A 26,832-nucleotide genomic window follows, 5' to 3' on the forward strand; every position below is an offset into this window, starting at 1 on the left:
TGGTCAAATTTACAAGTATTTTACAGGGATTTTAGAATGAAGCAACATATGCGACTACCCGCTTTGAACGACTTATTCACATCCTAAAACTTCTCAGGTCAAACTTAATATTCTAAATGTCAGGGGAATCCAACGAAAATATAGTTCAAAACCAATTAACATAGCATTGTTGAACATATTTTAGTATTTAAACGGTAGATATAGGCATATTTTTATCCCCTAAAATCTTTTCATCTGTTCGGATTTCCTAGCTGAAAGTCTAGTGATCCGAAAATTATAGGGATAAAAACTTACCTTCTCGAAAATTTCAGCCAGGAAAAAGCTCCCGAAAATTCTAGGTGGCCTTTTTTAGGGGTCAAAATCCGTTAAAAATGGGTAATTATACCATTTTCTAGATATTCGAAAATCCTAGGAGAGGCAGGCAAGCAAGAAATTTTACAACAAATGCTCCGAAAATTCTAGATCTCAAATCGTCTTCCGAACAGATATTTTCCCGAAAATTGCCGTTGGGTGCCCCTGAAATGTCTGAAATGCTTCTTCAGCTCATGAAAGCCCATTGAAGTGTATCGCTAGTGTGTTTTGTTATATAGCTCTCCAGTAACCAGGGACCGGGGAATGCTTGAAAACACTTAGATTTGTTTAGCTGTAATGGCACTCTCTAAATATTGATGATATTACGCCCTTGCCAAAAGCAAAGTCTTGAGAGAAATTTCGGAGTGTTTTAGCCAAAGTAGGGCAGCGATTTTTTCTCTAACCTTTTTCATACTTCAATTTTTGTAGTTTCATTTTGTACTTTTTTTTCCTCTTACACGTTGTTGGTATATGTTGAGTACCTTAGTGAATAACATTTTAAAAATTTTTGGTCGGATCGAAATTCGTTTGTATTGTGATTTGTAAATTTGCTTTACCTTTGTTTAACACCGTCGGGCGGCTTTGAGGTATTTCGCCACCTACAAACATTACAGTTCTTAATCTATGACAAGCCGTGAAATCGTCGGCTACGGTTTTGCTTGAAAAGCTCACGTTCAAAGCGTTAGAAATACGAAGACTGGGTGGGCTAGATTGTCTAAAATCACGTACACAGCGGGATAAATATTCACCGAAGAGAACACTCATCAACTCCCTTTGTTTGAATTGTTTTGTTTTGATTTTTTAATTTGTCTGCAATTCACGAGGGAGTCGAGGGTGGACAAGGGTGTAGCATGAGTGGGCATCTGGATTATTCCATGCGCCTGTTTCGCGTTAAGCACGACCTCTCACATGATACACGGACGTACCGTGTTTTAACTCGGTCGCTTAGATACAACTAATTAAGAATACCAAAGGGTGATGGAGTCACAATCAATCGGGACTGCCGATTGCGTGTTAACTCAAGCTTCGACAAGCTTTAGATGTTTAAGCTGGCATAACGAGCCATGCCTAGCTTTCAGCTGTAGAATTTATTGGTCAAAACGTAATGGAAAGGTAATAGGAAGCTTCGCCCACTTTGCCCAAAACTTGTTTTATTTTTCAGTATCCCACAGGACACACACAGAAATTTCCAGATTAAAGCGATCGAAACCAAACCTCTTTCACGGCGGCACGTACCATATTAGTCACGCGACTGCTTAATTATCCAGTTGATTCCCCGAAATACACTTACTGTTGTGAGCGGAGTCAGAACGCTCTTAACATAACATGGCCTCACCCATGAAAGAAACCCCTCTGTACAGTGTATAACCTTAGCTCCTCTCACGCTTTCTCTCTTTCCCTCGTTTTCCACCCTAGAAAGGCCTCAGTGATTCTCATACCGCGGCATAGTCAGGCTTCTCGCTGGAACTGAGGCAGCCAACAAGAGACAGATCGAATGTGTTCTTTTATTTCTCCTCGCAGATTAAACTTTTCAGGTGTGCTCTCAGGTATCCTGATTATGATGGCTGCTATTGTAATCATTCGCTAAGTGATGTCATTCAGACACCTGTAATGGGAAGGGATGATGACAAGCCGGAAGCTTTTCTTATCTAGGGGCGCATCTAATGTAGGAGCAAAATCCGGATATACATGTAACGTGGCGAATTCGAAACAATGAAACACACCCCATGCTCAACACCCTTCGTCACTTTGTCAAAATCAGGTCAGTAAACGGATTACCATCGATGCCACCATGTGAAGATCTACGGATGATCGCTGAATTAGCCTGCGAACGGCAGACGTTTCTCCTCGCTCATCGCCGCTGAGGGACGTTTCTCCTCGTGAAACGTCCCTCAGCGGCGACGAGCGAGGAGAAACGTCTGCCGTTCGCAGGCTATCACTGAAACGATTACCTCGTTTTTGAACTGTTTAACACTGTCCCCTTTTAATTCATGCTTCGGCGGTTATGTGTCGAGATCGCGATTGGCAAGTTCCAGGTGTTCCAATGAGAAAAGGATCGGGAATTCAAGTTCTAGTGAACGCGAAGCCAGGCGCACCTTAACTCCGTTCATTTTCAGCTTTGCCTTCGGATGCCCGTGCCACGCTGGACAAAAGTTCCAGAGACTGCTATCTCCCTTCATTATATGGTCAAGCGAAAAAAACCGTTCGAAAACTTGAAAAGCCGACTCTAAAAAGTTTATAAATTTCAGAGACTCTTTTATTTTTATTATGTAATGACGTTGAAATGATATCGAATTATGTGCATGCATCAGTTTAGAGCTGTGTCAGGTGTTAAGCTCCTGGGTTTAAAAATTTGTGGTTCGCTTTTGCTTTTGCCTGAACTCTAGCGCCTCTTGGAAAGAAACGAAGATTGACTTGGTGGCATGTTTAATAAACACTTCCCTACCCGGCTACCAAAACGTTCCTATCCCCAGACATCTACTAAACATGCCTAGACAGAGAGTTCGAGGCTCTGACAAGAGAGAATCAAAAAATTATCAGTATTTTGTAACCCCCTACCCACCCCAAACCAAACAATAAAAATTGTTTTCATGAAGATCCCGAGAGCACCAGTAAGTGACGGTAAACTTTTCGGACATTGTCTTTATTACGCAATTGTTTTTCAGTAGCAACAGAAAACAAAACCCTTTCTAAATCACTTCCGCTCGCCGCTCGATAAAGAAAACCTCGTCTGACAAAAATGACGGAAATTGGGGGAAATAATACTTCAACACGTCTTTCTTCTGTATAATTCTCTAAGAGTTAATCCAACCATCTATTTAAGTAATGCGATCCAAAGAACCTCACCAATCATCAAAGTGCGGTGGTGATCAATTTACTCTCTTCCCGGACCGCTGTCATGCTAACGGGAAAACTGTGGCAATTGTTTGTGAGAAGTTTAATTGTTTTCCTTCCAGCTATTTTCAAATTATCAGCCACAATAACAAAATTTGTCGGTGCTATGCCTTACGTCTCCTTTTTAATGGCTAACCAACTTGAAGGTATCGGAGACTTATTAAAGTTTAGAACGAGATATTTAACAATTATTCCTCGAGCCCGAATGGGCTCTGCTGAGTCAATAGCCCATGAGACCGAAGGCCGAATGGGCTATTGACTCAGAGGCCATGAGGGGGAGAGGAGTAATTGTTTTAGTAAAATCCAACTAGTTGGTCAAAAATATCGAGAACAAAAAAAATTTAGCTAATTCAAGATAGACTTTAATCCTTTTTGTCGCCAAAAAGCCCGCGCTTCTCGCTACTAGTGGGCTATCACATATAGCCTAGTAGTAGCTCAACCAATCAGAACGCAGCATTGATAATAGACCACTAGTTGGATTTTACTAAAGTATGGTATCCCGGGGTATAGTATATAAAAATCTGTATTCCTTGGTTTTTACCTTGTATTTTTTATAGCGTAGTATACTCATTTATTTTTTATTATTTATTTATTTAGTCATTATTTAGAGAGCCACAAGTTTATTAGCCCCGGCTATTTCGTGCTAACCCTCATAAAATAAAGTCTTTACTTACTTACTTCCTTATATCGCTTTCATATCGTTTTCGTGACTTAACTATAAAGAATAAATCGTATACCACATTTTGCTATAAAACTGAAATGCAGGAACTACTAATTACTAGACTTGCCAGGACTGACCGCGCGTAATTGTTTTACCCATAATTGGGGTGAGTGTTAGCAAAATCCCGTCATTATGCTATATTTGTCAGTGATTTTGTAACTACCGTTCCAGCTTTTAAGCATTTCAACCTTTCATTCTTATCTAGACTCAGGACTCCACTTTGAGGAAGTAGTTGTCAATTTTCTTACATATACAGCACCAAAAAGTGAATCTAACTCACCAAATTCAGTAGATCCTCCGCCACCCAGAACGTACGATTGTTAAATATAGGCTTTTATGGGAAAATATAAGACATATGCAATTTTATAATTTCCTTTCAGAGCAAAGTAAATATGTTTCCCTTGTACAGTGTAGGTGTGACGTTTTTGGGGTCATGACCTTTCGAAAAAACTGTTGTAGCTGTTGTCTCCTTTCTTGGCTGTAATAGTTTTGTTATCAAGCTTCTAATTATGCTAAAAAATCACATCGGTTGTGGTCAAAATGCTCATTGATGTTAAACAACTGTCTTTTTCTTTGGATTAATTCCAGTAAGTTGTGAATAGATTCTTGTCCTCAGACGGAAACCGCGAGCTCAAACTTTGTACGGCTATCGATGACGTCATCGAAGATTCCGGAAGTGATGAGAAGCTCTATGCAAATTTCTGTATGACTACAAAACATACATCGATCCTCAAAAGACATTTGTCGCTTATGAGACGTGCTGGACCATCACAAGATCATATTGGACTACTTCTTCAAAATTCACAGACATTTGACATTGAGGAAAGAGTGGATACATAAGCGGTGGTTGATTTTTAATAGACAGTAAAACTTCGGAAATATTGCCTAGCCTCGGAGAAATTCGAGAGATGGTGAACAAGGTACGAGAAAGGATTCATTGAGACAGTGTTCTATAAATTTCTGCTTAGATCTTAGCTCAGTTATAAATTACATATTGTATATTGCATCATGCCTTGTGAAGAAAAGGAGTTAAAGCGTTAGCTTCTTGTCTAAACAAGACGATTTTTAGGTTTATTGTTCAAGGAAGCGCTCGAAGCGATTCGTGATTCAATGGTACCAAACGAACGATCTAAGACCTTCAGTAGCTATATATGATCTGAGGCTACTGATCGCTCGATTGCATAGCATTTAGCCTATTTCGCAATCGACGGTCAGTTTGGAATTCAGTAACAACCGCTGAATAACTAGTGGATTCAACTATTGAATAATTTTTTCGATTCCCACTATAATATATTTTTCAAAATAATAAAAACAAGGATTTATTTGACATTTAGACTTTAGTTTTACATTCTATTCGCGTCAATGATATATTTAAACGTGACGTGTGTTACTAGTCTTAGTTTAGCATTGCCAAGTTTTGGTAACTTGATATATAAGATATGAAATATAAGTCAATAATTTTTGAAAAAACAAAAGAAATTATTCTAAATTATTGTTACTTAGATAATTTTAGTTTTGATGTAATATCGGTTACAGCTGAGCATTTTTGCTTTGCCGCAAAGTGAAATTTTAAAAACTTTTAGTTTCTCTTCGACTTCCTCTCGACGCCACACTCTTTAATTCTTTTTTTTGCTTATGCAATTTGCATTGACCCTCGATTGTAGATGTGTGCTTGGATGAAGGCGCTTGGACAAAAAAAGTACTGTAATTTCGGAATAAACATAACTCGGGGTTAGTCAATCACGCGAATGCCTGCTGCATTTCCGCTTCCGGTTAAGTGGAAAGACGCATTTTTTGGCGTGGCTTTAGCCTCGTTCTGAAAGAAATATCGAGCAGGACCATGTTGACTGAAGGTCGGATTACGAGGAGAGTGATTTTGTAGAGGGAAACGGAGAAAATCACCATGCCTTTGGCATATTTAGCTGACCCTTGGCAGAAAATGAAAGTGGAAGAGGAGATGGAGGTGAATTTCTTCAAATTCTGCTGTAGCTTCCCCAAATTTTTCAATTTCGAATGAAAGGTTGAAGCTCACTCGAATTTTTTCAAATTTCCGTTTTCTCAGGTCGCAGACGAAGAAATGACCGACGTAAATAAAAACGGAGTAAGCTGGTTTCTGCCCATATTGCCGACTATCTTGTCAAGCTTATGTGTTTAGTTCATAAATTTCAATCCTGAATTGACTGAAATTTCTTCTGTGCATAGCCTGTCGAAGAAGAGACATCGTCCCTCATCGATGTATCTGAGGAAGTCGTCAACTCAAAAGCCTGTCTGAAGGCAGACCCGTCACAATTTGAGCTGCTCAAAGTCCTAGGACAAGGCTCTTTTGGCAAGGTAATTTCGTATAACTCAATTTTATTTGCAGCTGCATTTTTAGTGGTTTTTTTAGGGTAACTGTTGTTGAAGCGCGTTTGATCATTCGCGCCATTACTTAGCGAGTGGCGGCAATCTACAAGGCTTTATTGACCTTCTCGCGCTTTAAATTATCTTTATTCATTGTTGCCTTTACTGTTTATACACTCCTGCAGTTTAACCATTATTCATCATTATGTTAAATGGGAGGAAAACGTTTTATTACTACTATCTGTTTAGTTATTAAACCGCCTTCTTTCAGGTATTCTTGGTGCGCAAATTAACTGATACGGACCGAGGAAATCTGTACGCAATGAAAGTTCTCAAAAAGGCGACCTTGAAAGGTAACTTAAGCTGGTTAAAAATTATGTTTGTTGTTGCTCGTGAATGTTTGGTCGCCCTGAGATTTTCAAGATGTTTTACGTCAAAGTTCAAACTGTGGAAAACAATTATCTTTATCTTGGGGTTTAAAGAACAGGTTGAAAATTTAAGCTTATTTGCGTGAGAAGAAGCTGAAATGTACAAAGTTGATATTGATTTTAATAGGCCCTGTCTTCGACTGTGACCGGCTTTTGGTCGATAAATATCTTTCGGAGTTCTAGTGTCCGTAGAAATGTAGATTTTCGAAATGTAGCTAAATATGCGTTAAGTTATCTAAGCTTATATTTTATCACAAATCAGATTTTCAATATCTGTTGAGTTATATCTCTGTAATATTGGGTATTTTGACTTAATGCCCTTTCTGTATGCGCATTTATTTTATGGTTGTTGCTCTTTTTCTTCTTGTAGTTCGTGATCGATTAAGAACGAAAAAAGAAAGGGATATTCTTGTGGATGTTCAACATCCATTCATAGTTAAACTTCGCTATGGTGAGGCTGGTTTTCAAATTTTATGTTGTTTTACATTCCCCTCTCTGACAACTCGTTTGCTCTTGACCTTACTAGAGTAAAACTCTGATGTAAATTTAATTCCTTTTATTGTGATCCTGATTAGATCTTGTAATGACAACACTAACATTTGTATATTGTACCGTATTATAAAGCAACTTGAAAATCTTATAAGCAGCCATAGTTGGGAAAGTCGTAGAGAGGAATGCTTCTTGTCAACCACGTCACATGTAGCTCTTGCTTTTTTTCCCTGTGAAATTGCCATTTACTTGTAATATACTATCCTAATTCAATAATATATTGGGAGTTACTATGTAGTGGCTTTTTGAAGGCAACCTTTTAAAGTATTCGTAGAATTCATAGGTAAATTCCATCCAGCAGCTTGGGAGCAAAGTGGTTTTAAAAGAAAAAAAAAGTACTCTGGCATTTGCTTTCTGGAGTAATTCAAATGAGCAAATGAAACAGCTTTACCCTGAGATTTAAAACACTTAAAAATCTAACAGAATTCTTTTTTTTTTCAAATGGAAATTCCTTAAGCAGAGTGCCGTAAAAGTTATTTTACTGGCACTTAAGAGCTGTTGTCATTGGCTAATAAAAAACTGTTCAACAGCAACTTAGCTCTCCAAAATTTAGAACTACAGCACTGAGTAAATAATAAAAGGTGAATGCAATGAGGCCCTTAGCAACTCCTGATCAGAGTTCAAATTTTCTTTTAGCATACACAAAGCAAATTTGAATGAGTATTTAACAGTTTATCATGTCACTTACACTTATTGATCGTTGACATCTAAGTGTTACTTTGTTTATTTCAATGTTAGCTTTCCAAACAGAAGGCAAAGTGTACCTTATACTTGATTTTCTAAGAGGAGGAGATTTATTTACAAGACTTTCGAAAGAGGTGAGTAACATACATGTACATGTAATACTTTGTAAGCCTTTATAGTTTACCTCGCGCCACCACGCTCTTTATTATTTACTTCATGCTGGTATTGATTTTGTGTAATGTTCACCTTCAAGTAAGTTGTCATGAATAAATTAATGAATGGATGAATGAATGAATAAAAATAATTTTGTAAATGAGTTGATTAAAGATGTTCCCTCTTTACATTCTACGGTAACATGTTAACATTAAGCTTCGATGTCTGCACACAATAGCACCACTGGCGGTTGCTATCAGTCCGTTTATGATCTTACTGTTACTGACCCTTGCCATGAGGTGAATGAGATGTATTAGTTAGACCACACCAGGGCTCAAAGTTTAAATTTGAGTTGGCGAGCGCTTGTGCTACCAGATGTAAATTTTTAGGCGCACAGCTAAAAATTCTAGGAGCACAGCTTACAATGTTGGGAGCATCTATTTCAAAAGAAGAAGTGCCACTTTATATGTGATTTTACTGTTATTTCAGTCCTGTGATTGATAAAACACAGCCAATTTGCTACGCAGTAATACCATCGGGATTTTTAATACTAATTTCTCTTTTTGACAGTACAGTTGTGACTAAAGAAAACCTACACTTGAAAAAAATTTAAAACAAAAAAAGAGTACCTCAAACAAGTATGAAAATTTGTCTTCAATGAATTTGTTAAAAGCGCAATGACTTACATGTAACTGAAATATGAGTTAAAAACTTTCTTCCCTGATTAAAAAAAGGCTTTTAATCCATGCTGTTTTTGTTTGGATTGACGTTGGGAGAAAGGATGGAAAGGAAGACAATGTAACTTAGAGCCTGGTTGCGTTTTACTTTCATTGCTTGAAGCTACTGTTTAGCGTCTTTCTAGTTTGAGTACGTAAGTATGGTCGGAAGAAGGCCAGTTGCACTTTGCTTTGGGTTTTATGGTGCACAGGTGCGAGTACACATGGATTTTTAGGCGCACAACCAAAAATCCAGTGGCATATGTGACCAGTTAGTCGTCAACTTTGAGCCCTGCACACCATTGGGAAATGTCCGCTTCTCTTTTGAGACAGTAGTGTGGATTCCTTTACGTCCCCTTCGATTTGACCATGAAGTTGTCATGCTATCCCATGCACTCGATATGCTGCTACTTCTCATATAAATAATTATAGTATTATATAGTTGTTTTGGAAAATGTGGATCAAAATGAGTTATTATAAAAAAACTGCATGTTGAATTACTTCCTGTGATATTTTATTTTACCGGGTTCTCATTAAGTTTTAAAGTAGACAGCTAGGATGTGAAAGCAGCTGGCTTGGCAATCAAGTGTTGTAGGCAATTTGAGGCTTTCTCTCCTTCACTTTTCCCATTTGCGCTCCAAAGTAGGTGGCCGGTTTTTTGGCCGGTTGCGGGCACTTAATGAGAACCCTGTATTTAATTTTTGGATTGTGTAACCAGTAATCTGTTACCATGTCACCATATGATGACCATGTTATTGAGAGATGAATCATCAATCTAGCTTTTGATTCTGTGGGCAAAATCCTATTGAGTTACTATTGAAATGAAATGTCCTCAACAGATCTTTTGCATGGTTCTATTTATTGAATAGGAGTTTTACAAAAGCAGGGTGCAAAGAAAATCATTTTTACACCTTGCCATTTGGGCAAGCTGAAGCTAGCATTTACTAGCCCAGACGTCATTTCAACTAGCCCCAAAAGTTTTTCGTCGAGCATAATTGATTTCACACTTCTTCTGTTTTTCGAATTCCTCAAAGAACATCACTTGCCCGTCGGGCAAGTTAAAAACAGATTTCACAAACCTGATAGCAGAATCCACTAGCCCCGGGCTATCGGACACTACTTTCTTTGCACGCTGAAAAGAAGTAATTTGAAAGATTTGGAATTTTTGCCTTTATGGCCACTATTGCGAATAATAGGCTTAATCTAACAATATTAATTGAATAATATTACCATTAAGTTTGTGTAATCCTTTTGCTTTACTGTTTGGATACAAACCAAGTGCTTAATACATTTTCTCGGCAGATAATGTTTACAGAAGAAGATGTAAAATTTTACCTTGCCGAGTTAGCATTAGCACTGGATCATCTTCACAAAATAGGAATTATCTATAGAGACCTCAAACCAGAAAAGTATGTTATGCATAACATTTCCTGAAATAGTTCACAAATATTTGATGTGGTTCAAATAATTTTTTTTGGTTTAAAATTAGCAAAACTACTTTAAAATAATATTGTCGTTTTCCTTTGTTTTTAATAGATTGATATGAACTTAAGCAAAAACCAAAGTGGTTTGAAATCCTTAAACCAAAGAATAATAATTGAACCACTACATATTATTATAAATTAACTTGCCAAGTTGTTTCCTATTTTGAGCACTACTTTTAGGTTTTTGAATAAGTTGGTTAGCAACTAAACCTATATGTACATGTATGTTGTCCAAAGCAACAATTTGCCTGTGGTCTAAACCTCTTATTTTTCGGATTACCTTGAACTGTGGTGAGCAATTAATAATTTTAATTAAGAGTTTAGGCATTGTTTTTATTCATGAGTCTTTGTTTCCCATGTGGAACATTGATTAAGTGAGTTAATATTTTGAGTCTGGTATATTATTATATGTGTGTTGACCATAATTAACTTGGTTGCTTGGTGATGATACATGTATTCAGAAAAGGATTTGCTAAAAATAACCAGCCATTCTAAAATTTAAAAATATTTAATAATGTGCAGTTGGTCACTTGCCAAATTAATTTTAAATCTCAGGGTGGCAAATTAGTTGCCATTATATATATTCACCAGGGCTAACAAAATGATTACAGCCTAGGCCAATTTTGCCTATATTAGGGTCTTGATCATGTACAAATGTAAGCTGATTAAGGGATCTTGTATTTAATGTTTAAAAAATAGATGATGCATGTAGACAGAATTGAAACATTTTGTCTCTGCAATATAGTTGATGAATATACACACACCATCATAACAATCCAAAACTCTTTCTAAGTATCCAATTACCATATGAGGCACCTCAAACTTTTCAACACGATTTCTTTCAACTTGATAAACTGAAAATTAAGCGATGTAAAATACCTGGCTATAAGGTGCAATCTAAAATTATACAGTTGATAGCTTTCTGTATTTTTTTAGTCTACATCTACTTTATATTTTAGTTATTGTAAAGCAGTATCAAACATCATCACATCAATATAAAATGTATAGCATTGAATTCAGTATTATACCGGAAATAGATAGAATGTTGCACTCAACCTTTCTTTTTTAATTCTTAATCTTTGACTTTTTTTTCAGTATTTTACTAGATGCTTCTGGTCACGTCACACTAACAGGTTTGTGTCTTTTAACACCCAGATTAAACTGTACATTTAGACTGCTTGAATTAAATTAACCCTTCAATGGTGTAAGACTTGCCATGCAAAAGTTGTTTTCAGAAAGTGTAGACACCCTTGTCTTCTTCTACTTGATCTGTTTTTTTTTTAATGATACATACACTATCTGCTTGCTTATTATTAAATTTTGTTTTTGATATTTTCTTTGTGTGTGGCTTAGATTTTGGGCTTTCAAAAGAGTCTGAATATGACCAGAAGACTTATTCATTCTGTGGAACAGTGGAGTATATGGCCCCAGAGGTAAGTCACATTTTTCTTGGAAATTTAAGAGGAAGGTGATAAAATTTGAGTAGGTGGCAGCAAAGTAGATTGAAAGGTGTAGAGTGCTTTCCATGTGGCACACCCATGTGTGGGGGTACTGCAGGTAGGGGAAGTGGGGGCCACCCTCTTTTCCCATCATGGAATTTCAATTATTTAGTTAGCCTTAAAATGCATTCCAGAACAAACGGTTATGAGTATGGTGCCGTTATTTATTCACATTTGCTTTATTTTATGTCCTAATAATAATTATGATGTTTTTATTGAACAAAAACGTTGAGAAACAAGAATTAATATCATCATATACATGTAGTGTAATACGAAGGATTTATTGTTACACTTTAAAAGATTTTTTGGTGAGTAGGTGGTTCTTCTGTTACAACAAGTTTTTTCTGGATCATTGGAGCTTCAGGGGAATAAGAGAGTCTTATGAACTCAGTGAATATTCTTCAATGTACATGTGTACCTGTAAACATTTGCAACGGCGAGTCAAAGGGTGTGGAGATTTTTATGCCCAACAGATTTCCCAAGATGTTCAAAGTTTTTTTAAATACATTGCAAGGGATGACAAAATTTTTACTTCTCTTGGAGTGTGCTTTTCATGATGAGAATTGAAGTTCAAGATTATTTTGTAGGCATGAATATAAGACCCAAGGTGGTTGACTACAGTAAGAACCCGCGTGTAAGAACCTAGAATTTTTGAGGTCAGGCTGAACAGGTTCTTATATTTTGGGGTATTTTTCCAATAACAGGCTGATTAAGTTCTTAGTAGGTTCTTATTTGCAAAAGTTATTATAGTGATAGCATTCGGGGATCTGCAATAGTACTAATGTGCTATAATTGTAAAGCATTTACAAAAATGTCAAGCCTTGTTGTTGAAACAAGTCCTGTATCATGGGCCTGGAGTGTTTTTTTTATGTAAGAACCTATTTTTCTTTGTCAGGCTAAATAGGTTCTTATATTTTTGGGTATTAAAATGCAAAATTTGAGCCTGTAGGTTTTTAAATCACTAGGTTCTTATACGCGGGTTTTTACTGTAGTACAAGAGTTGAGAGGACCATAAGAAAGTTACATTCTTTGAAATGTAAGTTACTCATGAATGTTCAATTTATTGTAGGTTGTAAACAGAAGAGGCCACTCACAAGCAGCAGACTGGTGGTCATATGGAGTTCTCATGGTATGAAAAATGCTTTTTTATGTACAGTTTAACCCTTTAAGCCCCAATATCCACTTACAAATTCTCCAAACTGATCTCTGTATATTTCCTTCAAGAATGAGTTGAGAGAATTTGATAAAAGATCAAGCGATTTTCTCTTAGGTGATCATTTTATTAATTCTCATAACGTAGTCTCTTGACAATGTGTGGATATCGTTGGGAGAAAATTGATGTTGTTCACTATTGGGACTTAAAGGGTTAAGTCACAATAGATGACACTGTTATGTCATTTTACCATATAGAACGTGCAAGAGAACGTGCGCAAAATACCAGGCTGTAATACACTGTTGTTGTGTCCTGGTTTAACCAGTTTACAACAGGGTGAATACCGGCAGATGCGGGAGGAGCAACTATGGCTGAACTTGACGAACTGGCGGACGAACCTAATTTGACTTGTTTGGGCCCTTTGGACTTGACTTTTTTACTGACGATGAACTTTTATTGACTAAACTGACTTAACTGAACAGACAGAACAAACAGAAATTGGACAACTCAATGATGAAGACATTGACAATTTTATTACTGAAAACTGAAACAAAAACACAACTAAGAAGACAGAAAGTGACCTTAACCTATTTTACAGCTGGGCAAAAACTTTTAGCAAAACAGGAACTCTTGAAAACATATATCAGAGCAAGAACTTGACAAACTTTTAGCTCACTTTGTTTTAAACATAGGTAAGCAAAACGGGGACAAATATGAACCTAACACATTGACGTCTCTGTTACAGAGTTTCGACCATTTATTGGGGGAAAAAGAAAAAACATTACAGTATACTCACTGACAGACAGTTTGCGAAGGCTAGAGAAGCTCTCTTGCAAACAAAAGCAGCTTCGCCATGCTGGCAAAGGGCAAGAGCCGAACAAAGTGCTTGGACTAAGTGAAACTTAGTTTCAGAACCTGTGGGATGAGAAGCAACTAGGATGCCACTCACCACATTACAAAACCTTTTTTCACATACAGTATGGTTTAACAACACCATGTTATTTACAGCTCTTTTTGACCCAGCATTTGTTTAGGATCAGGTGTTGACTGTTCTACCATGTCTTGGAAAACTGCGATGTCAAAATCTTTTCATTAGAACCAAAAATATTATAGTTTTCGCTTTTGTAAATTTTCAGTATGAGATGCTGACTGGAGCTCTGCCATTTCAAGGCAAAGACAGAAAAGATACAATGAACATGATCTTAAAGTGAGTAAAATATATGCTTTGCATTGGTGGGGAAAAAAGCAGGTGTAATCTAACTGATGAGTTGTAACCAAATCTTTTTTTGGTAACGACAGGGCCAAGCTTGGCATGCCACAATTTCTGTCACAGGATGCCCAAAGTTTACTAAGACTGCTTTTCAAGCGAAACCCTGCAAATAGATTAGGTAAGTATAAGTAAGTAAAAACCTATAAAACTGAAGAAATTCTTCCACAAAATATGACTGGGGTCGAAGTGCTTGCTAACTAATATTTGATCATATTATTAATATTTAACTATTGAGCTACACTGTAGCTTGAATTGAATCTTCATTGTCTTTGCTGCCAGTTACTTTTGCATGGGCTTTCCTTTCACTAGATATTTACTATGCTTGAAGTGTCATGTCAAAAAGTATGAACAAAACTGTTGGTAAAATCAAAGTTTTTATAACATTTAACAATATTTATCAGTAGAAGTAGGCGGGGAGACCAAAACGTTTTCATATTCTTTGCCTTGTCTGAGCCAAATCAAAAGCTCTTTCTCCCAGAATAATTGTCATTGCTTATTTTAGTTATGCTTTGGGAGATGTACTTGGTATGTGCATTTAAGCCATATTATGCAAAAGGCGTCATTTTCTGTCATAAGTTAGGAGTTCACAGGTGTTATCAGTCTTCTTATGTGGCATGCACAGTGTGCGTTTTCAGCGGTCAGCTACTTTAATGGAGCTGGTTAAACATTAATTCCTACATCTGATGTTTTCTTAGGTTTTGGTGAGAATGGTATAGAAGATATCAAAACTCACCGGTTCTTTAAATCCATCGACTGGGAGGTATGTTGTGTTCCATCAGTCTTACTTTTTTTATGTGTAATTTTAAAAAATAGTGCAGAAAGGTCATTGATGTACATGTAACAAAAAAGTACAATATTGGGCAAACCACTTTGTACATGGATGTTTAGTACATTTTTAGGTTTGAGTGACAAGTCACTGCATGCAACCTGACATTGGGACAGGTTAAAGCAGCAATCTGTGCTGTGTGCATTGAACCATGATTTTGTGAAGCTCTTCTTCTCTGTGACTTATGTAATTTGTGTGACTAGAAATTTTTTCATTTCTATATGACAGAAATTATTCAAAAAAGAGCTCAAACCGCCATTCAAGCCTGCTGCTGGAAGAGCAGATGATGCATTTTATTTTGATCCTGAATTCACTTCCAAGACACCTCAAGGTACATTTTGTTTACCTGTTATTATTTACTGTTGGCCAATTAACTCACTGATAAATTGAAAACCACTAATTGTGACAAGACAAGCCTGCAATCCTGATCTCCAGGGTTCTATCACACATGCTTGCTTGACACATATGTAGTCAGCATTCATTTGGACTGCCATTTAAAATGAATGTAATGTATACAATGCGATCCGATGATGTGCCTTTGTAAATTCTTTAAATTGTAATATGATCATGTGCATTTTAACTGTCTAATCACACACAACTTTCGTAAAGCATCAGTGTTGGAGTAAGAGCGTTTTATCCTCTGAAACCTCGCCCACACTCCCTAACAGATGGTTATTACTACCTTATTGGTAATTAATTTCATGTGTCTTTAATTTCATGTTTCCTGCAATTGTAAAAAAATCTCAAAATTAAAGACCCTGTGAAATTTAATACACTTATAGAAAATTCAAATAACAGTTGACATGTAATAGCAATGATACAAAAATGTACTTATCGACAAACACAAATTGCTTTCTGGTTTTACTGGTAAGCTCCATTTTGTATCCTCTGTTGTGAAATGACCTTAGTTTGCAAAGATTTCAAACATTTCTTGTTCGAGTTTATCTAATTTTCCTAAAGGTTTAGACTTTTAAATGATGTTGAGAACACTTAAGTCATGAAATTTAATTCTCTATTTTTATGTTTACTTGTTAAAATTGCGAGAACAAAACCCCATGAAATACTGTCTTGCCAAAACCGTGAAATTAAGTACCTGCAAAATTAAGAACCAATAATAGGTAGTCTATAACTGTTAAAACTTCAGGGAATTTGCTCTTTCAGTTGTTTTAGCCTACCCCTTCATGGATGATTCCTGTTTGGTATTAATCTTGAGAATTTGACCCACTGATTACTACCATACTGGACTTGAGTAGTCAACTACATGTACATACATGTAACTTTGTATATTGCAGTAAACTAAAGCCCTTTCAATCTAAACTTGCTCACCTCAAACTCTCCCTAATGCAAACTAATACTATTCTACTTTGTCTAGATTCTCCCGCTGTCCCTCCCAGTGCCACTTGTCACCAGCTGTTTAGAGGATTTAGTTTTGTAGACCCATCACTTGTAGAAGTAAGTAAAGTGTTGCATGATTGTTTGACAACAACAGCAATTACAGCAACAACAACAGCTTTTATTACATCAAGAGAAATTGTACATTTTATGATAGCTTATGGTAAGGAAAAAATGAGGTTACCAAAAAAATTGATGAATGAGGTTATTATTAAGCACTTTGTCTTAGGGAAATTTCTTCTCACATACTGACCACAGAATTTGTGGATTTTGGAGGCTGTAATTTAGAATCAGGATCAAAAGCCAGCCTAGTACTCAACTTGGGTAGTTTTGGAGCTGACTAGATTTTTTTGAGGGAAATCTCTAGGGGTAAATGGTTTAATGCATGTAGCTAATGATGTTGTTTTATTGAAACAGGAAGAGCAATCACAATTGACATCCAATGGATCAGACAAAATGGAGACAGACCACAAAGTAGGTGTTCTGCTAGTTTTGGATCAATGTTTTCACTTAGTCTGTGTCCTTAAGACAACTTTATTTTTATCATTGGAGTAAATGTTTTATGTTACAAAAGTATACCCACCACTGTCCTTTCTATATTTGTTATTAGGGATGTACATAAAGACATTGTAATTGTGATGGTCAAAATAGTTTCATTCAGTCTGTCTCCTGTGATTAGATATTTTATGTCAATGGGAAAATCTTCATGTTTATTTTTGCTCTCTCTTTTGTAGCCTGTACCTACAAAGTTTCAGATCAGGACAACATCAATCCTTGAGGAGTATGAAATTAAGCAGGTGAGTTTTGTGTAAAAGTTGGTTGTAGTTGTACATCACACTTCATCGTTTTGCTGGCAAATGCTTTAAAATGCCATAGCCAAGAGCAAAGTTACATATCGAACTAGGCAAAACGTGATAAATTTGACCCAAGTATCTTTTTTGCCATTCAGAGACTCTTCTCTGGCTGTGAGGGGCCCAAATATTGTTAGCCAAACAAGAAAAATAGGTGGAAAGCAGATGACAGGAGATCTATCTGTCTAGTAACTGTATTCACTCCTCCTCTTGTGCCCAGTAAAATAGTGGTAATTGTCCTTTTTTTCCTCTGTTGTAGGAGATTGGAAGAGGGTCATATTCAGTATGTAGAAAATGTATTCACAAAGTGTCTGGAGAGGAGTATGCTGTTAAGGTAGGGACTGTGCCATTTCAAAAATCTCTTGAAAACCATGAAGGAACTCTTTAGCGGGTAAGGGAGTTTGGCGATTTATTTTGGGGTCAGTTTTGGGCAGGACTTTTTTACCATGCCTATTAGCCTATCACTGTAATCAAATTTTTCTGCCTTTTTTGTGTAAATATATGACTAACAACCCTATGGAATATGAAAAAAAGATGAGGTAAAGTAAAGGTGAACACGAGTCAAAGGCCAGAGCTTATCCCGGTTTCCTTAGCATGATGCATGCCTAGGAGTATTTCTACCTCCTCCTGGACGGGATGCTAGTTCATTGCAGGGTTCCCTCCGCTCCCCGAGCAGTATGTTGCTGGTACCCATTTGCACACCTGGGTGAAGAGAGACAAATTGGAGTAAAGTTTCTTGTCTAAGGAAATAACCTGATAGGTGAGACTTGAATCCCAGACCTCCAGATCTGGAGTGTGAGGTGTTAACTGCTTGGCCACTCATGCCTCCACAAAAAAAAAAATTTGTTTGCATCAATTCTGTTTGCAGGAAATTTTTTTCCTGAAATCATCCTTGAACTCAGAATTTTTTTCTGAATTCTTCTCTCCACAAATATTCTATGAATTATTTACTGAAATCACCCTACTGCCTTTAACAGTCAATTGATTGGGGTATGAGGGACAGAACAGTCATGACCCCAAATGTCATCTGGATTAAGTCCTGGTGTCCAAACCCTATGTTATTGTGGGTTGAGTTTGTCATTGGCCATTAAATAAAGCAATCAGTCCAGTTTCAGACATTGAATCTGCTGATTTTTCATTCAACAGGTTGTTGATAAGAGTAAAAGAGACCCAACTGAGGAAATAGAGGTAACAATAACAACAACTGATTTAATGAAGAATATTAACCTAGTGCTAGGTGTTACTTTTCAGTGTCAGTGGGGAATTAGAAAAATGTGGTATCTTCGACCTTAATTTTTGTTTGGTAGGGAGATGTAAAGATGCATGCATCACTGCCAGTCTGTTTTAACCCTTTAAGCCGTTATGTCCACATGTAAATTCTCCACACTGAGCTCCGTGTATGTACTTCTCCTTAGCCTACGTGTAGTTGCACCCTCCCCCCTGACAAAGCAAAAACGGAGAGTGGGAGCATGACTACATCTGGCACGAATCGTGTTATGTGACATCACTCTTAGCCTTTCGTAGATGCTCCCTCTCTCTGTTTTTTCTTTGTCCGGGGGAGGGTTTGGCTATACATAGGCTAACATTTCCTTAAAGAACAAGTGGAGAGGATTTGATAAATGATCACCGGATTATTTCTTGGATGATTATTTTGTTAATTCTCTTACCCTTTACCCTGATTATATATGGATATTGTGCGGAGAAAATTGATGTTGGTCTCTCTTGATGGGGGGTTAAGCATATTTTAACACAAGTATTGGTTTTACATGTCATTGTTTATTTGTTTTAGCTTATGCTGACATGCAGTGCTATTTTTCATCAGATTCTTTTGCGGTATGGAAACCATCCAAACGTTATTCACCTGAGAGATGTAAGTTCTCTATTGAACAGATATGTTTTTCCCATTCTCTCGTTACCCACTTTTCTTGACAATAAATCACATTGTATTGTTAGTTGTGCTGTTTCATTCTTCTGAAAGATTTGAACCCAGGAGTCATTTCATAAGTAGGTGAAGAATGATTGGGTGATCCTAGTCCTGAATAGGACTGTTGCTGACAGCGACTGATATTTAGACAACCTGTGCGGTAGTTACGGTAGTTATCTCCAGAGTCAAAGTAAGTTATACCCTGTCAGTTGATGGTATCAGGTCAGTAACTAGAGTTAAATATCATCAACTGATGTGATACAACTCACTTTGACTCTGAAGATTTCCACCACACAGGTTGTGAAAATGTCAGTCACTGCCAACAACAGTCCTATTCAAGAGTCTATTCACCTGGACGATCGTGCTCCACCTACTTATGTTTCATTTTTGTTCCCTTGTAGTTTGGTACCCAGAAAGTGACTGTCGTTAGTCTTATACTGTTTGAAGAAAAAAGAGATGATGGACTTCCTTGGAATTGCAAACATTAACCTTTTAAGCCCCAATATCCACATACAACTTCTCCAAACTGATCTCTATACATTTCCTTGAAGAATGAGTTCAGAGAATATGATAAAAGATCAAAGCATTTCTAATAGGTGATCAATTTATTAATTCTCATAACCTAATCTCTTGACAATCTATGGATATGGTTGGGGGAAAATTGATGTTGGTCACTACTGGGACTTAAAGGGTTAAGCTCATGTATCATTATTGTTCTCTTTGCTAGGTTTATGATGATGGTAAAAACGTGTTCATGGTCATGGAGCTGATGAGAGGAGGTGAACTCTTGGACAGAATACTGAAACACAGGAGTCTTTCAGAAAGAGAAGCTGCGCTGATAATGTACTCTCTTGCTAGCACATTCGCATTCCTTCATGAGGAAGGGGTATGTTTAACTTTTTTATTATACCTTGTAGTTGCTATCTGTTTTCTTATTGGCCTGTTCGCCTTGGATACATCACTGAGATGAATTGACCAACAGGGACTGGGAAAATGCCGTACAGGGACTAGGTAATGAGCACCATATACAGTGGTGATCATTCTATAGAGTGCCTTTGAGCATTGGATACGATTTTTTTAAATTGTTTCAGCTATATCAGATGACTTAAGCCACTTTTAAGAACTGAGCTACTATTCAAATATTCTCAGTTTAGACAGATAAAAGTGACTTGTTCAACCAAACCAATGCTATCAAGTTTTCTTTGAAGAGTGCAATTTTTTGGTTTCCAATAAATTATACCAAGGGTTCATAGGGTAAATTAGATATAGGGTACCAATAAATTGTTAATTTCTTTCCCAGGGTCAAGGATTAAGAACTTAAGCGGCATGTATACACCTGTTCTTAATTAGTTGGGAGTACTCCTTATGCCATAAAAATAAATTCATGTCTTGCTGTTGTTACAGGTTGTACACAGGGACTTAAAGCCAAGCAATATCATGTATGCAGATAACAGTGGCACTGCAGAATCACTAAGAATTGTCGACTTTGGGTTTGCCAAGCAGATCCGAGCAACGAACGGCCTTCTGATGACACCTTGTTACACAGCAAATTTTGTGGCCCCTGAGGTTCTAAAGAAACAGGGTTATGATGCTGCATGTGATATCTGGAGTCTTGGTGTTCTATTGTACACCATGCTGGCTGGGTAAGTTACAAAGTGGTATAGGGAACGTAAACCTTTCACTGCCAGAGTGAATGATGTAGTTTTGTGAGGTGGTTCTTACAACTGTACTTTTGATTCTGTGGATGAAATCCTATGGTGCTACCGCTCAAATGAAACCTCTTTAGCAGTACTTTCACATGGTACTATTTATTTGTCATGTAGTTCTAACTTTTTTGTCTGTGGACAAAATCCTATGGAGTGACCATTCAAATGAAATCTCTTAGGAAGCTCTTTCATGTGGTGCTATTTGTTTTTAAAAATTTTACGAAATGAAATTTGGGATTTTTGTTGAATTTGCCTTTGGTCACATTTGGCAGGGAAAGGGTTAAGCAATGCTGTTTTTGAGCAATGCACGTCAACCGGAAGTGAGGCCTTTTCCCCTTTAATTTGCCTTTATGCTAGCTGCCAAATGTGTTTATATTTGCTAAATTTCTTACACTTACAGAGACGAATTGCCCAAAAATTTAAGCAAAACCACGGGGCAAGAATACAGAAAGTCTATTTCCGGTAGATGTGTAGTCTGCTACACAGCCGTTTTTAGAGTCGTCACGCAACGCTCCTCCCCACGTGGGGAGGAGCGTTGCGTGTCGACACTAAAAACGGCTGTGTAGCAGACTAGTAGATGTGCATCGCTAAAAAATGTCTTCCTCAAGTTCCTTTATGATTCTTCACTAGTGGAACTGGTAAGGACGTGTAATGTTTGGACTAGCCTGCATTGCAACCGGCCCACGTATCGCGTAAACTATTGGTGTGGCTATAAGCAGATGGTTTAGGGTGTCTGCAACGCAGGCTAAGATGTAAGCCATCGGCCATTTTGAAGTTGTGCTCATGATCGGGTTGTTGGTGTGTTGATTTGCGTTATGAGGTTATTTTAGTTTGCGAACTTTGACTCATTTTCCCGCTGAACCACGTAATTGGCAATGAAAGAAGTGTCAGTGTCCCCAAAGCAATCCCATAATGCAATTCGACACAACACTGACCTTCCCAGTCAAACTGGTTTTAATACGGCTTTTTTCAAGATGGTGTTATTTTGTTATAAGTCACTACTAGATTCCATTTAGATTATTCCTTCTTATTCAAATTCGGTTTACTGTAAACAGTCCACAACAATGCCTTAACTTCAGTTTCCAAACACAGAAATTCCCCAGTTCCTATTAATAAAGCTTTTTGTGTTTACCTTGAAAACGTTCCAAATAATAGTTTGCAGTTGGTAAAACATGCGTTAGAAAGATTTTCTTGAACTCTTTGTAAAATTACGCCCCAGCATATGATTGCATGTTAAATCTTTAAAATGTATTCCTTATCTCTCTCATAGGCAAACGCCATTTGCTGTTGGACCAGAAGATTCCGCAGCGGTCATCTTGGCGAGAATAGGAGAAGGAAAGTATTCCCTTGTTGGAGGGGCCTGGGACAGCATGTCAGATGTTGCCAAGGTAACTAATTATATCAATTGCTGGATATGTAATTCGTTATTTTCGTTCAGCCCTATAATTACTAAATTTATGGGAATATACTTATTCATAATCATGTTGCCTTTTCTTTAGGACTTGGTCAGACAAATGCTTCATGTAAACCCGCATCTGCGACTAACGGCAAAACAGGTAAAAAAATTTTTTTCACGGAATTAAGATACTTTAGTTAGCTTTTCGACGTGATTCTAAAAGTGGGTTGAATAGTTATCTCAGGGATTTCTTGGTTGATTCTGGGTACGAATTTGCGGAGTGATTAAGTCAGTTCCTGTAACAGCGATGGTGTAATGTTAAACCGAATCCGAACTTAGCACTTTTTCCAATAGCAAGCGTCACCAGCAATCCAATGAACCACTCAGAACTCGGGTAAAATACATGTCGCGGGCATTAAGCACGGGAAACGCGTGCAAGCGAGTCACAAGTTCTTTTGATATTACCTCTGATTGGTTAAGAAAGTGGCGTGACTTTCTTTCAGCCAATCACAAATCGTTGCTATGAAAACCCAAGCTAATCGCAAAGAAAAAGAGTGCTGTCGGGGGAGGTTTCGACTCCGGATTTAACCTTTTTTGCTGTTGAAGGCCCCTCTTACTCGAACTCCCAAGGGAAGCAAATAACACTGTCGACACTCCCAGAATTTGATTTGCTGAGTTAAATTTATCGGAAAATTAAGCAGAACGGAAAGTGCAGTTACTTCATGTTTTCGGGGAGTTCAGGTTAACGAGGTTATGCTGTAATCTCGCTGCATTGTCTTCTTGGATGTTGACCTTGATTTGCGTTTCACCATACAGGTTCTTCAACATCCCTGGGTTGTAAGCCGCTACCAGCTGCCTCAAATCAGACTACACCAAGTTAGCAGTGTCTCAAGAATCAAAGAGGCAGTAAAGGCGACCTTCTCCGCACTCTCTTCTCCTGACAACAAGAGGCTAAAGCCTGTTCATGCCTCGCTGCTGGCACAGCGAAGAACCACCAAGAAATCACCAAAATGAGTAGTTTCGAGTTATTTTTGTAACTGAATTTTTGTACGTTTTTCTACGTTCTAGGGTTTTTGATGATACGGTAGGAAAGCACTCTAGATACGGGTGACTTTGTACTATAATCGCCTCAGAGATTTAGATGCATTTGTAGGCACAAATCCAGCATTGGTAAAAATGTAAGCAAACAAACAAACAAACAAACGCCAGGGTTTTCTCACTATTATAAGGGAGAATTTACGCGGGTTTTCATGTCAGTCCACTTTACCAGGCTTTAAATTGCGTTCTTCATCAGATACAATGGGTCTATGACATCTAGTTCTTCCGCGCTTTCTTGTTTTGTTAATTCCATTGCTCAGATGTTCTCAGATTTCAACTTGGATAAATTTAAATTGTCTAGGTATTGTGCATAATGCAATGACCAAATGAAAGAAAAATACCGACTTGGCAGTACAACCAGAAAGCAAACTGAACTACATCAAAGACTCATAAGAGGTTGACATTCATCCCCAGTCTTCTCTTATTTGCCCCTTGACTCTTGACCTGAGTATGAATCATAAGAGACGACTGGGTACGAGTGACGCTTGGTAGATTTCAACTTTGTGGTTATATAACAATGTCGTTCATAGACGCAAAAAGTTAACCATTAACTTCTAGTGTCATATCATTATTAATATTTATGAAAATGCAAACGTGATGTCATCACAATGCAGAGAAAAACAAATAAACAAATACAGATAATAATAGCAAATTACTTTCAAGACGTTTTGTTCGCCACGCGAAATTTGTAGTTTTTTGTCCTCATTTCTATGATTCTGACCAGCAGAATTAAAGTGTAAAAATAATTGAATAATACATTGAATAATGTTTTTGCTACATGTAAAATGAATTAAATTGACAAAATAACTTTTCAAATTCACCATTTGATTACAACTGTTATAGGGATAAGTGAGCTACCAAGTCCCAAAAGTGACCAACATCAACATCAATTTTCTTCTCACAATATCTATACATACTCAAGAGAAAGGGTGACGAGAATTAATGGTATGATCATTTAAAGGAAAATGCTTTGATCTTTAAACACATTCTTTCAATTTATTCTATAATAAGTGTATGGAAATCAGTGTGGAAAATTTGGGATCATTGTAAGTTTCTTGGAAACTGCCAACCTACCCCCCCCCCCCCCCCCGCTAAGCCAACATTAACACTTGCTTCTCTTTTAGGGCAAAATGTTGGCTTAGGGGAGGGGTAGATGGGCAGTTTCCCGGATGTTGGGGCATGAAAGGTTAAAATTGGTTTCGCTCTTGGTTTGCTGCACATTACAATCCCCAGAAAATTGTTTATCAATTAAAATGTACCATATATTAGTTGTTTTTCAAAGACTTTGTTGGACAAGTTTATACTAGATTATATACAGTGCATTTTTTGGAAGAATACATTTACAGCAGTTGCTGTAACCTTTAGCCTACATAGAGATTGAAATAAGAGACCTCCGTCTGCAGGCTATTAACTTGTTACTATTAACTTCGCAAAACAAATTCTTTTATAGTCAAGGTATTTTCATCAAGGGAATGATTTGAATGTATCCCGTCAAAGTAGATTTCGGAAAATATTGAATGATATTTCAGTAGCACACTTGAACTTCGCAATTCGGTAGCACACAAAAAAACAGTTGAGAAGCTGTTTATTTGAAGAGATCTGGTCTTCCCCAAATTCCGATGAAGATACCAGTTAGGTTTCCGGTGATGGTTATGGATTTTAAAGAGGCAAATAAGTTATGAATATGGAAGTTCTTTACCCGTTTGCCTTGTTTTCGCTCCAGTGATTTTCAAATAGGCCATTTCCGAGTTGCCCAAGGCCTCTGTTTCAAAGAGAGGCTAAGTGCAAAACCATAGATATGAATATGATTATTTATTTTCAAGCAAATGAAATTCATTTCTACAAGAAAGGTTTTGCACTTGGCCTCGTTTTGAGAGTGAGAGTGTGGATCTCGGAAATTGGCCTATTGCTCCAGGCTCGCTCAGTTATCAACTAAAAAACAGCACCTAATCATTGACTGCTTTGTTGCATATTTGTACTTGACAATATACATACTTTTATACTGCAGATATCATACCTATTTTTTGCAACTATGCTGCTCTAATTTCGTAAACATTGTAAAGTTTGTACCCAGATTGCATATATGAATGTTGTTATCTTTTATGTGCTTGAAATATCACTTGTATGTAAGAAATGTAGCAATTTTTGCCGACACGTATCAGACATATCTCGTTTTTTCTGTCATTTTACTTGGTCACCTTTCTAAGACTTGAGTCACAAAAGTGACTTTATTTGTTGGCTTATCTTATTTGCTCTCTTGAATCTAGTTTTATCTTTGTCTGAAGTGTCGACAAAAACGCAGATACATGACGTGTTGGATTGTTTCTATTCGATTAAAATAAAAAAGGAAAATAGTATTTGTTATTCAAGAAATTTAATAAGGTGAAGGTTGTGAAAACTAAATAGTGATTGTGAAATATATGTTTTCTTGTGTTAGAGCTCTTTAGGGCAGTCTACTGCTGGTCAACTTCATCACTGTTTCGTTAGACAAGTATTGTCTGATGTTTAATTCTGTATTTTCAAAAGCTGATAGGGCTTGTTGTAAATAAACTTACCTCACTGGCTTGTAATTTTCATGTATTTCTTTAAACAGTTGATAATAATAATAGGCCATTTTACAGTTGTGTATGGAAGCGAGGCTGAAGGTGACCTTGTTTTGATACAAACCTTACCGCTTTATTATGTAAATCAAATTATTCTTATGCTAACCAGTATTTTTTAAGAACAATTTCCATAACAAAGCAAAGAAGGTTTGTATCAAAACAAGGTCACCCTCAGCCTCGCTTCCATCCATAACTGTAAAATGACCTATTAACAATCAACCGATTTAATAGGCCATTTGCACGATGGCGTCATTTTGCTATTACAACCAGAATCCTTCAAAGTATTGCTTTCTTGTGCAAATTTAGGCTTTTGTTATCTAAACCGCACTGGGACTACCAAATTAAAATATGAAAGGAAAAACGAAGTGAATTCTGGTCTTAGAGCCTGGTTACATGGAGGTGGGGGACCCCAGGTAGGTGAGGTAACCCGCTAAGGTGGGGTATCCCGCCTGTCCACATTACCTCTCATTTTAGTTTGATCACGTTTACATGATAGGTGGGGTGACCCGCCAAATTTTACCTCACCTACCTGTGGTCCCCCACCTCCGTGTAAACAGGCCCTTAGTAGTAATAACACGTCATCGTGCAAATGGCCCATTTACGTAGCCTGAATTTCAGACGATTACTTCGAGAGGAGAAAACGACTCGAAGCAATCGTATGAAATTCAGGCTACCATTTACGAGGGTTGCATGGAATGACAAGACATAACGCTTGATTCCTTGATCGAAATTGGAATATAGAAATGTTTTTTCTGGGGGAAGGCGATCCATAGGCTCCACCTCCAGACTTGGG

The 26,832-nt window shown here is 37.3% G+C and overlaps 1 protein-coding gene across 4 annotated transcripts; it reads left to right on the forward strand.

Annotated features, from left to right (window-relative positions):
• The first annotated feature begins 4,677 nt into the window (after window positions 1-4,677).
• Window positions 4,678-26,006, forward strand: LOC140951829 (ribosomal protein S6 kinase alpha-2-like). 4 transcript variants are annotated; one of them, XM_073401185.1, is made up of 25 exons: window positions 5,774-5,930; window positions 6,030-6,068; window positions 6,170-6,298; window positions 6,579-6,660; window positions 7,106-7,186; window positions 8,023-8,102; window positions 10,140-10,246; window positions 11,417-11,454; window positions 11,675-11,754; window positions 12,890-12,949; window positions 14,110-14,180; window positions 14,273-14,361; window positions 14,939-15,003; window positions 15,298-15,400; window positions 16,442-16,521; window positions 16,879-16,935; window positions 17,196-17,258; window positions 17,572-17,646; window positions 18,459-18,500; window positions 19,135-19,182; window positions 19,964-20,122; window positions 20,641-20,879; window positions 22,213-22,330; window positions 22,442-22,498; window positions 23,155-26,006. In XM_073401185.1, the coding sequence occupies exons 1-25, from the start codon at window positions 5,871-5,873 to the stop codon at window positions 23,350-23,352; spliced, it is 2,220 nt and encodes a 739-aa protein (XP_073257286.1). In that variant the 5' UTR covers window positions 5,774-5,870; the 3' UTR covers window positions 23,353-26,006. The 4 variants fall into 4 exon arrangements, with proteins under 4 accessions (XP_073257309.1, XP_073257286.1, XP_073257301.1 ...); XM_073401208.1 differs by lacking the exons at window positions 5,774-5,930; window positions 6,030-6,068 and adding an exon at window positions 4,678-4,887; XM_073401200.1 differs by lacking the exon at window positions 18,459-18,500.
• Window positions 26,007-26,832: the final 826 nt, after the last annotated feature.

The sequence above is a fragment of the Porites lutea genome, chromosome 1, assembly GCF_958299795.1.
Source record: "Porites lutea chromosome 1, jaPorLute2.1, whole genome shotgun sequence".
Classification (NCBI taxonomy): Eukaryota; Metazoa; Cnidaria; class Anthozoa; order Scleractinia; family Poritidae; genus Porites; species Porites lutea.

Coding starts and splice junctions, on each gene's coding strand:
- LOC140951829 (XM_073401185.1), top strand. CDS start 5,871: ATGCCTTTGGCATATTTAGCTGACCCTTGGCAGAAAATGAAAGTGGAA. Junction 12,950..14,109: donor GGTCATATGGAGTTCTCATG/GTATGAAAAATG, acceptor GTAAATTTTCAG/TATGAGATGCTGACTGGAGC. Junction 14,181..14,272: donor ACAATGAACATGATCTTAAA/GTGAGTAAAATA, acceptor TGGTAACGACAG/GGCCAAGCTTGGCATGCCAC.